Source organism: Sturnus vulgaris, chromosome 1 (genome assembly GCF_052056855.1).
Source record: "Sturnus vulgaris isolate bStuVul1 chromosome 1, bStuVul1.hap1, whole genome shotgun sequence".
Classification (NCBI taxonomy): domain Eukaryota; kingdom Metazoa; phylum Chordata; class Aves; order Passeriformes; family Sturnidae; genus Sturnus; species Sturnus vulgaris.
The window spans coordinates 57,255,798-57,272,452 of NC_142243.1; the positions used below are offsets into that span (position 1 = coordinate 57,255,798).

Genomic DNA, 16,655 nt, shown 5'->3' on the forward strand with positions numbered 1-16,655 from the left:
TTGCATTCAAAGCTCGAAGTCAATGGCAGTTACAACGAATTATTAAACAATGTGATTTTAAAACTTCAGAAATAAAATTAATGTTGAAGCCTCTCCATTTCAGTTGATAACCAGGTAATGGATGCAGAAAAAGCTAGCTGCATAGTCTTGCAGTTACTTCACCTGTAATTCTATTTCAGTGTAGGTGTTTGCTGTGGGTATAGGACCCTGGTAGCCAGGCTATAGTAAAGTTTTGTTAGTGAGGCACATTGTACTTGCAGAGCAATGAAAGCAGGTGTTTGCCTGCTGGGATGTGTTGTGGAGGATCAGCAGCATTGTGTCTGTAGGGGTTTGATGTTTGGGACTCAGCTGGTCCTTCAGCAGCAGCCAGGGGTTACAGAGACAAGGTCTGCAAACCAGGATCCACCCCTGGGGCCAATGTGTGGCACTACAGGAAAGGCTTGTGAATCTCTGGCGAATTCCTGGTTTCAGACCAGACTTAAAAAAAAATAAAATGCAAATATATGGCTGTAGAGAGCTTGTATTCTTTCTCACCCTTGGAAATACGGATTTAAGGCCCAGGTAGGACTTCCTGCTTTTGTTTCAGCAGCTTGTTTGATTTGTGAAGATCTTAGATTTGGCAAGTTATTCTTTAAGTACATTCAAAACAAGTAGTGTATCAGGAAAAAAAAAGGATTGATATTATCCACTTCAGTGCATTTTTCCTTTTTTTTTTTTGTCTGTGCCCTAATCAGTGTTTTCTTACTGTTACTTTGTAATAATAGATGTGTGCTCAGGGCAAAAAGAAAAGCTGATGAAATATTATATTGTAGCTTTAGCTGTCATTTTTCAAACAGAGAGCAAAAAAATGGAGAAAATAAAAAGGATAAACTTCTTCCTGATTCTTCCCCCAGTGGAATCAAGCCACATGGCCTTGTCATGAAAAGGTCACTTAGATTTTAATGGAAATGATAGCAGCAAGTACTTTATGTTTGAGCTCTCTCCTCCTGGTTTTGTCTGTGACACAGCACAGGGCTGCTTTGCTTGTGGAGCCTGTTACAGCAATGGGTGTAAAGCAGCTCAGCAAGTACCAGAGCTGTTGGGTTTGATAGAATGGGAGAATGACAGAAAAGAGAAGACAAAATCATATCTTAAGTAAGGCTGGTAGGAATATTAAATCTAACTCCTGACAAGAGATTACTCCAAGCCCAGCAGCCTTGAATATGAATCATTATAATGAGCTCTGCATCAAAGTGTTCCTGAAGACAATCCAGAAACACACTTCTAGTGAAATCACAGTTGCTCCCTTGCCTCTGTCTGTGACAGCACATTACTGTAAACATTACTGTATTTACTGGTACTCAAGGTTTTTTGCTTGAATTCTGTTTTTTTGGTACTTAGGAATTTATTTGGTAAGGGGTTGCGCTGTTCTATTTTTTTTTTCCCAAAGTGCGCATTAAGATATAAGTTTTCCTAGAATTTTCTTTTAAAGTAAGATTTTGTTTTGGTGACTGTAACCTCTTTGGCTAAATTCAGTGTTGGTTTTTGCCTGTGGGAAAAATGGTTTCCTTTTCCATGTATTTAATTTCTGTGTGAACTTTTTAAAGAGAAGTGTTATCTCTGTGACTTTAGCTCAATATTGAATCAATGCACTGAAAAAAGAATAACATTCCTAATTCTTTCTCACATTGGTTTCTTCCTTGTCTTCTCATATTTAATTGTTTAGTGAATCCTGCCTCTGCTTGGCTGAGATCTCTATGACATTTACAGCTCAAAGCAGAGTGATTTAAGAGCACAGCAGCTTTATAGGAAACATATAATTACCTTACCCAAAGTACAGTGGTTTTATATCTGACTTCCAGTCTAATCCATATGAGAGCAAATGGCCAGCTTCAGTGTTGGTGATTCATTTGCCTCAGGACTACTAGGTACCTATGTTCTTTCATATGGATAGTTTAGAAGTCATGGTTTAGGTATGAGATCTGTAGCTGGTGGATCTTTCTTGGATACAGAAACAGGTTTAGAACAGCAGTCCTCTGAGTGTGACAAGCCCTCAAGTCTGTGATACTCAGAGAGCTGTCACTAGCAATGAGGCCTGGGCTGATACCCCCACTGCACCCCATCTCCACACTCCTCGAGGTGCAGCCCTTGCCTGCTGGCAAACACAAAGGGATTTGATGTCACCATTCCACTGAATTCAAGGGGAATTTATGATAGGTACCTTTGCACAAATATGAAAGAGTATAGACATCGTTTTACCTGTGTGCATATGAATTGATAATAGTATGAGTATTACCATCTCAAATCTATAGTTAATCATTGTTATAATTGTAGGGAACCATATCAAATTGCTCTGTAAATATTAATTACTCTATGACTAACGGCTGCTAAGCCCTTTTGCACCCGGATCCTTTGTACCCTTACCCCCTGTAGCATTCCCAGCTTCCATGTAAATAGTTTCCAATTGCTTCTAACTTGATCTTCCTTTGTATGCTTTCATCTTTGTAGCAAGTAGTAGAGTGAACCTTGTCATCAAATTATATGAAGTTGTATTTTCACAAATTCATATTAAACCCTGCTTTCACCAATGCCTTTGATGGTGTTTTCTTTAAATAGCCAAACCACTCATTTGCAACGTAAGGATAGACCTATTTTAAACAGTTAAAAAGCCTTATAGGAAGACCAGCATCCAACCACAAAGCAGAAAACTATTATGGACTGGTAGTTGATTTGCTAAACAGAGCTGTAGCTGACAGAAGAGGGATGTCTGCAGTGCCCTGTAATTGATATGGAATAGCAGTTGCAAACAATCCTGATAACACAGGTGGAAACACATCGGTGGGAGGGAATAGTCTGAGATGCAATTAGATCCCCTTTCTAGCAATCTGCAGCTGTACATAGCCATGGGTTTGTTAAATTTATTTTTGCAGTTTCTGCAGGACAAAGGAGAAAATGAGACAGGACATAAATACAGATTATGCATTTTGTTGTTGGTAGCTGCCATATTTTTTAGTAAGACTGGGACAAAAATGTGTTGGCCCTATGTATCAAGCCAACCAAGCAATTCTCTGCATATCTACCATTTATTTCACATATGTATTACTACCACCACTCCAAGTCATTAATTAAGCAGAGTTCTCTTATGTGTAGATTTTGCTGGCAGGTTAATTATGGTTACCAGGCTACCGAATCAATAAATGAATGAGGGAAAAGAGATTGCATACCTAGAAGTTGTGTAAAATTAGAAAAGGAACAGAGGGGCTATACTGAAGCAGTTTAAGGACAGTTATTACAAATTTGAATTTAAGCAAAAAACATGGATTGATTTCAAGATCTGTTTGGAAAATAATATATTTTAAATTCTAATTGGAAGGGATAATAGAATAGGAATAATAAGGTTGTGCTTTTCTTTCCCAGGTATTGGTAATATTTATAAATGTGTTCCTTTTTTATGCACTCATCTTAGTCTGTGATATTTGCATCTATTCTGTGGAGTCTTTTGCCCCACCTGAATTTGCAGGGCTATTGAGTACAATAGTGTACTTGCTCCTTTTCTACAAAAAGCATCAGAACTAGTTAGCTCATGGCCAAGACCTTCCTTTTTGTGTTTGATATACGCCTCATATCCTGTCTGACGGAGATAGGAAGTTTTTTATATTTGCCAAAGGGATAAATATGAAGTAAACTGCTTCCAATATTTTTGTTTTGTTAGAATAATTTTTGTAAAAACTAACAATTAGCCCTAAAATTGGTGCCTCAAATTCAGTCACTAAAGGGAAATATTTCACTGGTTACTAGCAGAAGATGCACCATATTTAAAAGGAAGGGCATTGCTCAGAAAGGCTTTTGTTTCTTCATTCATGCTACCTGTGAGAAACTCTTAGATGAGATGGCTTGATAATATGCTCTTTATGTAACTTCCTTGGCATAGGTGGAGCTGAGGGGTTCTTGCCATAATTTCAGACACTGCTGGACTGAACACTTGCTGCTCCCAATAACTTGGGAAGCAGTTATTGACAATGTCATTGAGTTCCTCTCCTTCACAATAAAACAGTTGATTTTTTGATTTTGTCTCCATGCCCTAGTTCACTGAATGACACTGAAGTTATACGAGAAAGTAATCTAACAGATAGAAAAGGTGGTAATTTGGCAGACTGAGCTATTTCTGAGGACTGGAGCTTAACACAGAATATTCAGATTGCAAAGGTGCTAATTTGTGGTAATGCCAAGGAGTGCAGGTTCACATGTTGAGATAGGGCTCTGCAGTTCACTTGTGTCCTTGTCCTCTTAGCATCATCTCTTCTAATAACAAAATAATGGAATGGTGCCATGGGGCTCTGCAGCTGAGCTGGGTGGTCAAAAGCACAGGCCTCCTCTGCTTCCAGTTTTGCTGGTTGAAAAAGCTGCAGCTCCCAATTGTATATCACAATTTTTTTTCTGGAGATGTTGGTCCTCCTGACCCCCCAGAGCTCAGTGAGCTACTTGGACAACCATTCTTTAGTATGTCTCAATTCCCAGAGGCAGGGTGAACTGCTTCTAGCCCTTAGAGAATGTCTTTGGTGACTTAGTTTTTTTCTGACGTGCGAGCAAGAGCGTACTTCGTGTGCGGCCCATCTAGCAAATTTGAGGAGCATGCCAAAATGTGATGGTACCCTTTGGGCCAGAAGAGAAGAGCAAGACCTTTGGTGTTCTGACTGGACCCTTAAGTTATTCTTCACTTTATAAGCCCCACCATCCACTTAGGTCCCCCTGGAAGATAACATTTGTGTCCCTTAGCACTTCATCCATCTGTGTCACTTTCTACCTTTTAATTTATTTTTTTTTCTGTTTAAATTGAAAACATCTCAGAAGAAAGTGTTTCTGTTTTCAGGATGCCAAGCCAAGGAAAACAAAGCCCAAATCATGTTCAGGTCCTTCAATTTCTGCTGAAATAATTAATGAGGTTTCCTGTGAGCTGTTGCAAAGTGCCTAGAGACTGTTAGATTTGCCTACGCAGTTGCCATGGTGCACCTTGGCCAAATAGTTGTTTTGTAAAGCAATTTTGTCTCTAATATAAAAGGCACTGTATAAAATCAGTTCCTATTATTTTTCATAGAGAATTTTCCATCCAAACTGTTAGCTGTGAACTGCTGTCTCCTTAAACACTTCCAGATAATAATGATACATATTCTTCCAGCTAACATGTATCATTACTTTCTGTCAAGCAAGGTTTAGTTCATAGCTGTAGAAATATTATGATTTACTGGCCTCCAGCCAATCTGTTAATTACCTGCTAGTCCCTTAATGCAACTGGGGCTTTGTTTGAATTCAGTGTAAGTTATTAACTTGCTGGTAAAGGATCAGTACCTCATAAATTGTTTCTCTAAATAACTTTACAATGCTACAGAAGTTTAATTTTTTTTTTCTTATGAATAAGAATAAATATGTGGGGGGACAGCTTTAAATTGCAGTTATATAAGGCAGCTCTTTTGATTTGAGTTATCAGATGGTAGCACCATATCCGTATGAAAAACATCCAAGTGTCATAGATCTGTTTTTTAGGCACCTTCCTGTCTTTGGGAGAATCTCAGTACTTTTACATGTACCACACTGATTGAAGACTGATTTGTTTTGTGCTGCTTTGTTTCTTTTGGTGTTTTGTGGTCATGTTGTTTTAAAATTGTAAGATTAGATGAAGCGATGTTGGGCCAGGCTTCATTTGTGGTAAGTCCATTGAGAGAATATACAATAGTTAAGGCTCTGCCTGTGTGAAAATACTTGAGATTGAGAATAGATTTCAATCACTTTTTTATGTATCTCATCCCATTCTTTTTTTTTTTTCCCTAGAAGTTATAAGCTACTTATTTTAATGTGGGAAAATAGATGGAAAACTCACTGTATTCAGAAGGAAAAAGCTGTGACTGTCTGGGAATGTCTGGGAAACGTCCTTCAGGCAGGTCATGTACCTTAGGTCCTAAGCCTTGCTTAGATACCTTCTATCTGCTAAATAAGCCAGTAGACAGGATAGCTGACTTAACACTTTGTTACACACTCTTCTTGCAATGGGCTATTACTATGTTCTGTGTAAGCTGAACTCCCTGAGCCAACAGATACATCCAGGTGAAAGGAAGTATATCAATCCATTTTCAGCTGTAACCTCAAGTGAAAGGAGAAGGTAAAATCTTCCAGTCAAACGCAACAGGCAAAAAGGGTTGTTCTTGTCTTGTGATGTTGTATTCATCAGACTGGATGAGGCACTTGCCTGAAGCAGTGAATCACCATGGTAAGTGGCTGGCAAGCTTCTAGAATACTCTAGAAATTACTTCACTTAATAAGATTTCTAATAAGGATCAAATCTGCTTGACCTTGGCATGTTAATATGGGTTTGGGTGAAGGCTGTAAGGAGTGGGTAAAGTGTTGTAAGGAGACAGAGCATGGTCTGTACAAGAAGGCTGAGGGCAGTAGTTCTTGCCATGGTGGGTACTGGAGAGAGCAGGAACAGAAGCTTTACTAGAAACAGTACAGAGGAGTACAGTGCTTGTTCTTCTGCTCTGCTCATGGCTTCAGCCTGAAAGAAAAAAAGCTGAGGTACCCAAAGTGACCTGTTTCCTTCTTTTCCCCTCCACCCCCCTCAAAAAATCCTCATCCAAGGTCACATGGTACTGCACAGTATTCATTTACAAACACTCCTTGTGGGAGTTGAGCACCCAAATAAGAAAGAATGACTTAAAGATGAGAGCTGCTATAGAGGTGAACTCTGTTGTCCCTATTTGTATAGGCTGCCTAAGTAGGGGAAGAGGTGGATTGCCCATCTATTGTACACCAAAAAGAAAGATGCAGGTTTATATCTTTGCTGAGGGGTGGTTCTGACTGAAAAATAAAAGGAAAGGAAATGTACACCAAAGGAAAGTGGCTTTAGCTGAAAATTGGATTCTCAGTGGCAAGAAGTACCTGATCTGAATGTTTGTACCTTTATTTACTTGTCTCTCCTCTTCTTCCCCCTTGGCCCTGTGACTTTCAGCCCTTTCAGGATTACCAGTCAGTCTCTCTTTGCCTGGAGGAGACATTCTGCTCTAGTGTGGAAGCAACAGCTTCTTTTATCTCATGTGCTATAGGTATCAAACTGGTGCATCTCAGAGCAAAACTGATAAAGACTGCTAAGACAAGATGGTCATTTTCAATCTTTAATAGCTTATCAGTTTTAAAAACCTCATCAAAGAGCTGTGTTTTAGTTAATTGATGATTAATAGGGAAGCTTATGAATAAAAGATACCAATTTATATTTGATTTTGTAATAATAGTGTTAGACTCGTCTCTTTTCTCTGGCTTAAGTCCTTAAACAAAAGGATCACAAGAGAACAGCATGTCTTTGCTTGTTTAAATCAACTGGAATTAGTGGCACATGCCCTTTGTAGCCACCGAGTTAGGTGGAAGTGCTGAAAATTATTGTGGTTTTGTACCAGGATAGTCTAAGATTTAAAGCTAAGACCTAAACTACCTACTTTATATCAGAAGATTCAAACAGTCTGTGGAACAATATAGGAACTGTAATAAAGTTACCATTTTTGTGTTATAGGAGGGGAAAAAAGGAGAAAAAGGGTATTGTCGTGATTAAGTCTTGGTTATTTTTTTTTCCCAGTTGTTTTGCAGGTTGCTATAGAGCCACCATGGGGAACTTTCTGCCTGGGTGAGAAGATAGTTGTGTTTACTGTGCAAGTTCCCACTTGTGACAAGGTGGAGGATCCATCCATAGATGGAGGGTGGGCCTTTTCAGGTTTCTAATACTTACCTGTCCTGTAGTTTAAGCTGGCTGGGCAGCAGGTTCAGAGAGATAGAAATAAGCTATTTGCAAGTACAGTGGCACAGTCAGATGAAGACTGGCACTAGTCTGATAATAACAGTTCAAATTTCTATTTAGAGAAACTGAGAAAGCAGTCAGGTACAGGAAACTAAAAGCCATACAAGATCTCAGGCTTATTCCCTATGCCACTATGAACATTTAAATTTACACAGCACTGTCAACTGATTGTGGGTTTTTATTTATAATGCAGATGCACTGATGTTCTCTTTCTTCACTTGCAGCTGCCCTGAGAGCTTGTGCAGATGGAGGTGCCAATCGTCTCTACCACATCACAGAAGGGAGCCAGGAAAGGTATGTGAGCAATACACTTGAAGTCATTGAAATCATCTTTTCTCAATGAAAGTAAAATGTGGAGGAGCAGGAACTTTTCAGTTACTTAAATACCTGCTTGCTCTGTGCATGGTACTTTAATGATTTGTGGCAGGTAGTATAATACTGTCTCTACATTATCTTAAATTTTTATTCCCAGCTACAATTTATAAAAACACAGGTAGCCTGAAACACCATTTTCTCTGGAGCCCACTGCTCTTTTTTCCTCTTGAAAGCTCTTTTCTCAGTCTGTCTTATTTTGTGCATCCATCAGAGCTAGGCTTCTGAAAAAATTTTCTGTGCCCCTAGCTAGGGTTGCCTAGAGGAACATCTGATGCCTGTCACCACAAGCTGAAATAAAGTATGTCCTCTTCATTTTTCATGTGAGGCCCTAGAGGAAATTTACTTACTTAGTGAAGTGAGATGGGTAATAAAATAGGAAGTATTTTTTTTTAATTATTTTTCAATTAGCATCAGGGCATTATAAATGACCAAAGGCAAGTGCAGAGACTATCTATAAATATGTAAACTAAGTGAGGAAATATGACTGAAAGAATATGTTCTTCTTTTCTGCAATGCATTTAAAATTGTAAAACATTCTAGGTTTCTTTACCAGAAGTATTGACCTGGGGTTGTAATACAAAATGCTGCATTCAAGTGATTACTTATCTTTGTAGTGGAACCATGGTACATTGTGCAAACTTAGCTTACTAAGGAGTCTTTTTGCTTGTCTTTAGGATTTTCAGGTTTTTTAAGCAAGAGTACATAAATAAGTAGTTCATAAAAACAAATTGGTAAACTGACTCTTAGAGCAAAGGAATGAGAAAGGCATCTGATAGAACTTACAAGGTTATGAACAGTTTTATTCATACAGCAAAATCTGAAACATAGTTTGCTTTTCATCTCATGGAAAGTCAATGATAGAGACATGAGGAATCTAAGTTTTCTCCTCTCCTTCAGCATAAAGACAAGAATTAGAGAAGAAGACTGTAGTCCAAAAGAAAAAATTAAAGATTTCTTCCTTTGTCATCTGTGAGAAGTTTATCTAGAGTTCTACAACTGCTAAAACCTAGACTGGAGTCTGGGAAACATTGCTGGTTGTAGACTATGTTTTATAAGATTTAATTTCTCCTTTTCTAGTAGGAGAAATCAAATGCTTCTCCTTTCCATTGCTCACAGAGCAATGTAAAACTTAAGCAGGTGTCTGTTTGAATTCAAAGCTGACTTGTAGCAAACAGTTCTCTTTGATAATGGTGATGCTCTCCAAAGAAAAACATTTGAGAGCTTTTGCTTTACCTTCCCTGGTAACCCATTTATCTGTTCTGCACACCTTTATGTTTCTGTTAAATAAATATAATTCAAGGGAAAATGGATGATTTTACTTTGACTTTATAGTTCTTTCAGTCTTACATACTTGGCCCTTGGAGTATTCTTTTCCTCTATCTTTCTTCTTCTCATCTTAATTGCTTTGGGTAGGTATATTTTGCCTTCAAACTAGTTCTTTTAAAACAAAAAAAAACAGACGTGCATAATTTGGATTTTTGTCTTTAAAGAAATCATTCTGCTGGAAAGAATATTAATTTACTTCTCTGTTGTATTTTTCTTTAAATTCCCTGTCCATTGTTTTTAAAGAGCTGTCTGCTGAGACTCTACTGATGCGCTAATCATTTTTTAATGTTGTCTTAACCTTTTAAAACGATACTTTATTCAAACCCCTGATATCTAATTGTGTTGTATCAAAACCTAAAAAACAATAGTCCTTTAATTTTAGAGAGATTATAATGTGCAAGAGATATAAATAAAGAATTTGATTGATATTTTTAGCTTGATTCTCAGTGACGCTAAAATTTATGAAGAATTCTTTAGAATGGGAATTAGTGATAATATTTTGGGAAAAGAACAGCTTGCAGTATGGTGCTGTTGTACTGATATCTTCCTTTGGAGATAAGTTCATATTACAGAATCACAGAATGGGTAAAGTTGGAAGGAACCACAGTGGGTTGAAGTTGTTGTCCTTGACAGCCTTGGCCAGCTTTAATTCCAGATGGGTGTTGACCATCCTCATCTCATTTATACTTACTGTGGCAGCTTCTCTGTATTCATTCCAAGTGTCCTGACACTGATTCCATTTCCTATGTATTTACTGCTTACATTCAAGTAATGACAGGAGTTCCTTGATCATCCACAGGCCTCTTTCCCCTTAACCTGATTTCTTTCTCACTTTGGTGAGACATTCTTGGGACTGGAGGAAGTGATCCTTGAATATCAACCAGCTCTCTTGGACCTCTATTTCCTGCAGGCCTCATTCCCATGGGATTCTTCCAAGAAGCTTCCTGAAGAGGCTAAAGTTAGCTCTTCTGGAGTTCATGATTACAATCTCACTGCCCTGCTTCCTCCTTCCCCATACTGATTTCTGAAGCTGTGCCCATCATTCACATCTCCAAAAAAGGTCTTCTCTGTTTATTAGTATGAGATCAAGCAGCACACCATTCATTGTGGGATCATCTACTTCTTGTGTCAGGAAGCAGTCATCGAGGCTTTCCAGGAACCTCCTAGATGGTTTGTGCTTCACTGTGCTGTTTCTCCAGCACGTGTCAGGGTAGGTAAAATCCCCCACAAGAACCAGCACCTGTGACTTTGAGGCTGCTTCAAGCTGCCTGTAGAAGGCCTCGTCAACATCCTCCTCCTGCCCAGGCAACCTGAAGCAAACACCCACAACAGTATCACCCTTAGCAGTCTGTCATTTTATCCAAAGCTATAAGCCCTCAACTCACTCATCATCCTCACCAAGACAGAGCTCAATACATTCCAAGTGCTGCCTCCCTCATAGAGGGCAGCTCCACTACCACACTTTCCTGGTCTGTTTCTCCTAAATATCGTGTAGGCCTTCATGACAACATTCCAGCCACAGGAGCTATCCCATTACATCTCTGTAATACCAGTGGGATCTGGGACTGCACACAGATCTCTCCTTCCTCCTGGTTTTTTCCCATACTGGGTGTGTTTGTGTTCAGGCACTTTATAGAGGTATTTGATTGTGTCAATAGCCCAGAAGGGGTGCAGAGGGATGGTGCATAGACTTTCTACTGGTTGTGTCTTTGGATGCTTGTGTTTAATTGAAGTTTTCTCTCTTAAGCCTATTTTTGCTGCTACCATGGTTGCTGTAGTTCTTCCTCAGTGCTGAACAATGCTTTAACTTGCTTTTCTTTATGTTGACCTATGCTGGTAGATGAAAAGCAGCAAAGGGTGATTCAAGAGCCCCCCACCTCCATCTGTTTCCTGTTTTCTCCACTGATATCTTGACTTGCTTGTGTGCTAGACCCATCAAGCAAAGGAAGTTCACACCTTCCTCTCTACAGCACTGCACAGGCTGACATAGCAATGAGACTTTATGTCATGAGGTTAACATATGTAAAATGTTATCTGTCTTCCTCTGTTTGTGGTGTCATTTTTATGATGTTTGGTTTTCCCATTTTCTCAAAAATTCTGAGTTGCAATTATTTTTGTTTAAAAACAAACCAGTTCAAGAAAACCTTCATTTTTGTAAGTGCTAACAAGGAGAAACCATGCCAGGTTTTTTCAATGATATGTTAAAACAAATTGCCTTCTAAAGCATGAGGGCTAAGAAGAGTAGCCAAAAAGGTAGGATAACTTTCCCTTTAAGAGGCTGGTCCTTGGGAGCTGTCAGTGCTGGGGACATGGGAAATGGAGGAGTGAATGAAGACTGAATGCTGGTGCTTTTCTCTCACTGACTGTACAGTCCATTAAGGTTATTTTCCTTAGACTGTTAACACCAGTTCCCACTTAGAAATAAGGATTACTGCTAAACCATTTTTGATTGCTAAACATTTGCTACTAATCAGAGTTAAAGGTGAGTCGCTGATCTTTGTGGGTTTTTTCTCTGCCTCATTCTGTCTGCCTTGCCTATCCAATTTTGAATTTTCTTGAGTCATTGTGAAGCACTGCTTTCCACTTCAGCATTAGGCTGTTGTTTATCTATATCACACTGCAGAACTTGTTTCTCAACACTTTCTGATTAAATCTCAAGACATTGATTAACCTGAGTGTCACTGTCTTTGGGGCATACAAAGGTGAAAATGCGTTGAAAACTATCATCACACTGGAACCTTTAAAATCAATCATTGCTACTTGTGTCTGGGATGCTGTTTTCCAGAGATGTCAAAGCCATTGTGTATTCAGGTTTTGCAGTGTTAAGAGCATCAGGTTAAAGAAGGGAACGGTGTGCTCTACAAGAGGAATAATAAACCAATCATGAAAATTACTGTGTTTCTGGAGTTCTGGTTAGTGTTTCAGACTTACTGTGTAACACTAGTTGTGTCACACAACACTTGTGTACAGTGACAGAGAGCATCACTTTCACTACTCTTTCAGTTTCTCCCTGTGAACTGTATAAAATATAAGAGCAGCAGTAAAACTGGAAAATGGTAGCATTTTCTACATATTAAACATAAATGGGGTGAACTCAGGTAATGCATGAAAATGCAACTGCTACTATACAATTCTTCTCTGAACTGGCTGTAAATTCAGGTAGCTTCAAGAAGCTCTACAGGAGCTTTTAAAAATTAGGAACAAATTTTGTAGACATTTCCAGTTGATACAGCTGCTAAATTTCAAATACACACCTCAAAATATCTTTTGACAGTCAACTTATATATTTGAAATCCCTGTCAAGATGCCATTCCACTTCAGCTTTAGCTTGCTTAACTTCATCCATCCCCAGGCAGAGCTCTGTGCACTCCAGCATCTCTCTCAAAGATAGGGCAACTCTTCTTCCCCACCTTCCTGTCCTGTTCTTCCTGAAAAGCCTGCATCCCCTCATTGCAACACTCAGTCATGCTTCTGTGATCTTGAACAAGACTGTAGCTCTGCAACTGTACATAGATCTCTGTGTTTTTCTCCCAAGCTGTGTGCATTTTCCAGGGTTTTATTTTGCATCAAAGTTTGAAAGCTAAACAAAAGTTTAACCTCTGAAGAGGAAAACTAAGCTGATGTAACTTCCATGAGGAAAGGTAGTCATCATCATATATTTGCCTGCCTGAAAAGTGGAAAGATGAATCAATGTCTGTGTATTTGGACGGTTTCATGTGTGCATTTTAGCAATTAGTGAGTGTTAGTAGTGCCTTGGCTACTTCAATTGGCTATTTATGAGAATTTGACTAATCTGAGAACCAATGCCAAGACAATCAAAAGAGAAACATCCAGACAAAAGCTAACAAAACCCATCTGTAAAATGAGATCTTCAGTCTCTTTTCCTGAATCACCTTCTACTCATGGAAAAGTGGGTCCCTAATAAGATTGTTAGACTGAGAAATTCATACATACTTTGCTGTGTTCCATATTGATTAAAAATAGGGTACTTATGGAGGTAATTAGCCATTGACATAACTTAATGTACAGCTGAGACGAATTCTTTGCTTGAACTATTCAGATTAAACTGAATATTGTTTTTAAGACATCCTATATTCAGGCAAAATTTAGGTCACTGATGCAGAAAACACTGAATGAGATTATCTGATTATAGAGTTATACATGAAGAGTATAATGATAATTTCTTGTCTTTAAAATCTATTCATTGTATGATTTGAGGAGGATGTGAGACAGTTACACTTGTGAAGTTTTTGCTTTATTCATGTTGATATGAGAATATGTTTTAGTAATGTTTAAAAAAAATATAGCCTGTGAAACTGTGATGTCAAAGACAGAACCTTTGCTGCTAGTGGTGAAGAGTTCTTTGATTTGAGGGATTACAGTCCAAAAGCCAAGGAAGTTGAAAGCTGAGACAGTGCTTTATTTGTCAAATGGCTTAAAGGAGATCTTTTACATCAGACATCTTTGCCTTACCTAAAAATTATAGCAGTGTTTAAAGATCAAAATTAGAATCTTGCATTGATCCTAATAAATTCTGCAGGAGTGTTCAAGAAAAAACCTTCCTATCCACAGTTTCCTCCTTTAGGAAATACCTGACTTAGGATTCATTTTTAAATTTTTAGAAAGCAGCCAGGCACCAACGAATTTAAATAAACTAAAGAAATTTATCTCTCAGTGTTTGGAAAGAGGAATCCATTTGAAGTTACATAATATGTTTGCTTCAGATGAGAAATTCTCAAGATACCTCATGATCATGTAATTTTTGCTTTTTTTCATTTACATCTTCAATTTAATTACTTTCACTCAATTGCATTTTCAAAAACATTTATATTCCAGTAATTGTGCACTGTTAAGTCAAGATTTGTTTCAGAAACAGTGAAGAGTTGAGGTAGAAAGACATGAATATCATGAAATATGTGTAGTTTCAGTCCTCAATTGAAACCAAAATTAGCTTCCTGTATTGGAAGGGGTTTCCTGAAAATATTAGGGCAATAACATCACTAGGCATATCAGACTTATTTGGTCTCTGAACCAAATGCTTACAGAAATTATGAGAGTTGGAAATCATTGGTCTATTTTTTTTTACTGCTAGGTTCATCTTTGTATTAAACAGCTGTATAAGCCAGACCTAGGAGTATGTATTTTTCTGGTGTAAAGGAGTTACTTCTGTTCACTTAGTCATCATATGCTATAAAGGAAAAACCTGGCAGTTACACAACTATTAGTTTGGATTCACTTGAGAATTTTAGGAGGAGCAGAACTACTATTTTGCATATCACAAGAAGTGGTGATATATTTTGAGAGATTTTGGATTTCCTTGGAGGTACTTCTACGTGTACTTACTACATAAACCATAACAGAAAATGGGCTAGTGTTTTGGTTTTTTTATCATTCCCTCAAACTGAAAATCAAATGACAGATAATAATAAAATGTATGGTCTTAAAAATATTAACAGTATCCAGGTGAGATTAAATTACTCTTCATATTGAATTTCTATTGCTTTTGCTAGTCAGGATGGTAATTGTAGAACCATTAGTAATATTTATAACTAAAAATGATGGCTGCCAGTTGTTGTGACCCCTGAAATTTAGATCTCTAATAGAAAGAAGGCTTGATTGCATCATGCCCTTACAGAACTTGTAAAATGGCTGGCTTTATCCCTGAGGCACATGTGTGTATGTGAATGTATGAATCCTTGTTTCTTTTGTGTCAGGAAGAAGTGGAAGCAAGTTACTGCCTTACTACAGGACCATGCTTTCTTTACAAAAGAAGAGTAGAGAAGAAAAGCAAGTCCTTGGTAGAACCTCTGGATATGATTCACAAGAAGATGTAGATGTATTGGGTTTTGTGTAGAGCAAGAGTGAGAATATTGTCTACAGGTTAAAATGGAGAGCTGGGAACCAAGGCTTTTATTTTGTTCCTTTATTAATTATCTTAAAGTCATGCAGTGAGTTACAAAATCATCTCAGATTCTCAGTCACCTTTAAAATGCAGGAGAATAGTTCTTAAGAATAAATAAAATGCTCTCTCTCACACCATCTCATCAGAGTGTCTGATATTTCCTTGTCAAAAGATGAGCCTACCAAAGGGCCAGGTATCATTCCTCATGGGATCAGTATTTAATAACGAATAGTAGGTCCTAGGTGGGAGCAGACTTGATCTCTGTGAGTGCTCCAGGAATCTTCATGCTTTGGCGTAAATCCACTGATTTTCTTTCTTTTTTTTTTATATACTTCAAGATGTTCAAAGATGGCATTAGGACCCTGTTTCAGTCACATCAACAAACATTAAGTGTTTGTTGAAGTGACTGAAACTCCTAATCTTGCTTAGGAGTAGATAAGAAGGACCAAGACGAAAGTCTTGAAAGAGGGAGTGATGGGCAAATACAAAACAGGTAAACATCTCGACTTTAGAAACAATGTCTCCTGGCTGCAAGTGAGGTGCTTTGCCTATAAAACTGCTTTGTCTCAGTAAGAGAACCATAAACCAAGTTTAAATTGCCAGCCAGGAAATCAAAGGGTCACGATTTGTCCAGAACAGTAGTTCTAGGGAAAAAAAAATACAAACCTTAAGAAAAGGAGAAAAAGGAGAATAAAGGGACACTTTCAATTAATCCCAGGTCTTTCAATCAGAGGGTTTGAAATGCTTCATCTTATTCTTCAAACAGCTGTGTCTTTGCCCCTAGTGTACTGTAAGTAGAGGAATGTTATTGCCATCTGGGTGATTTCTGGCTTTATGATATGGTAAAAATCATTTATGGCCACCCCAATGCTAGAGATTAGGACTTGCAGTGATAAAATACCCGTGCATTGGGTCACATCTGGAACAGGCAGCTTCAAAAAGACATCTGAGGTACCTAAAGAGTACTCAGCACTTTATAGTGGTTTGGTCTGTTGTGCCAAAGAGTAATTCTTAGGATCCAGGAGATGCTGGCCTTATGTGTAGTCTTAGGGTGAAATGTATGCCTTTGTTTCCTTTGCATCTCTGGCTATCAATAGAAATTAAGGATTAATGCAACAGTGCTTGTTTTTATGGAGCAATGCTTTCTACAGATGTTTGGGGCAGTCTGGGGAGTTTTCTATTCTTGAAATAAAGCAAAACTAGAAACTTCTTACAAGCCTCAAATCAAACTGGGTC

The 16,655-nt window shown here is 38.2% G+C and overlaps 1 protein-coding gene and 1 long non-coding RNA gene across 3 annotated transcripts in view; both read left to right on the plus strand.

Annotated features, from left to right (window-relative positions):
- The window catches only part of TPK1 (thiamin pyrophosphokinase 1), a 293,837-nt gene that overhangs the window by 105,554 nt on the left and 171,628 nt on the right, over window positions 1–16,655 (plus strand). The window contains exons 1-2 of one of the 2 annotated variants that reach the window (XM_014887650.2): window positions 7,665–7,718; window positions 8,041–8,110. In XM_014887650.2, the coding sequence (XP_014743136.2) occupies window positions 7,712–7,718; window positions 8,041–8,110 (77 nt within the window). In that variant the 5' untranslated portion in view covers window positions 7,665–7,711. Of the gene's footprint in view, window positions 1–7,664; window positions 7,719–8,040; window positions 8,111–16,655 lie in introns of those variants that run through there. The other variant, XM_014887648.2, reaches the window with a different exon arrangement.
- On the plus strand, window positions 11,520–15,556 carry LOC148225219 (uncharacterized). The gene is made up of 2 exons (XR_015804676.1): window positions 11,520–11,999; window positions 15,232–15,556. It is a non-coding gene; the product is annotated as an uncharacterized LOC148225219 (long non-coding RNA).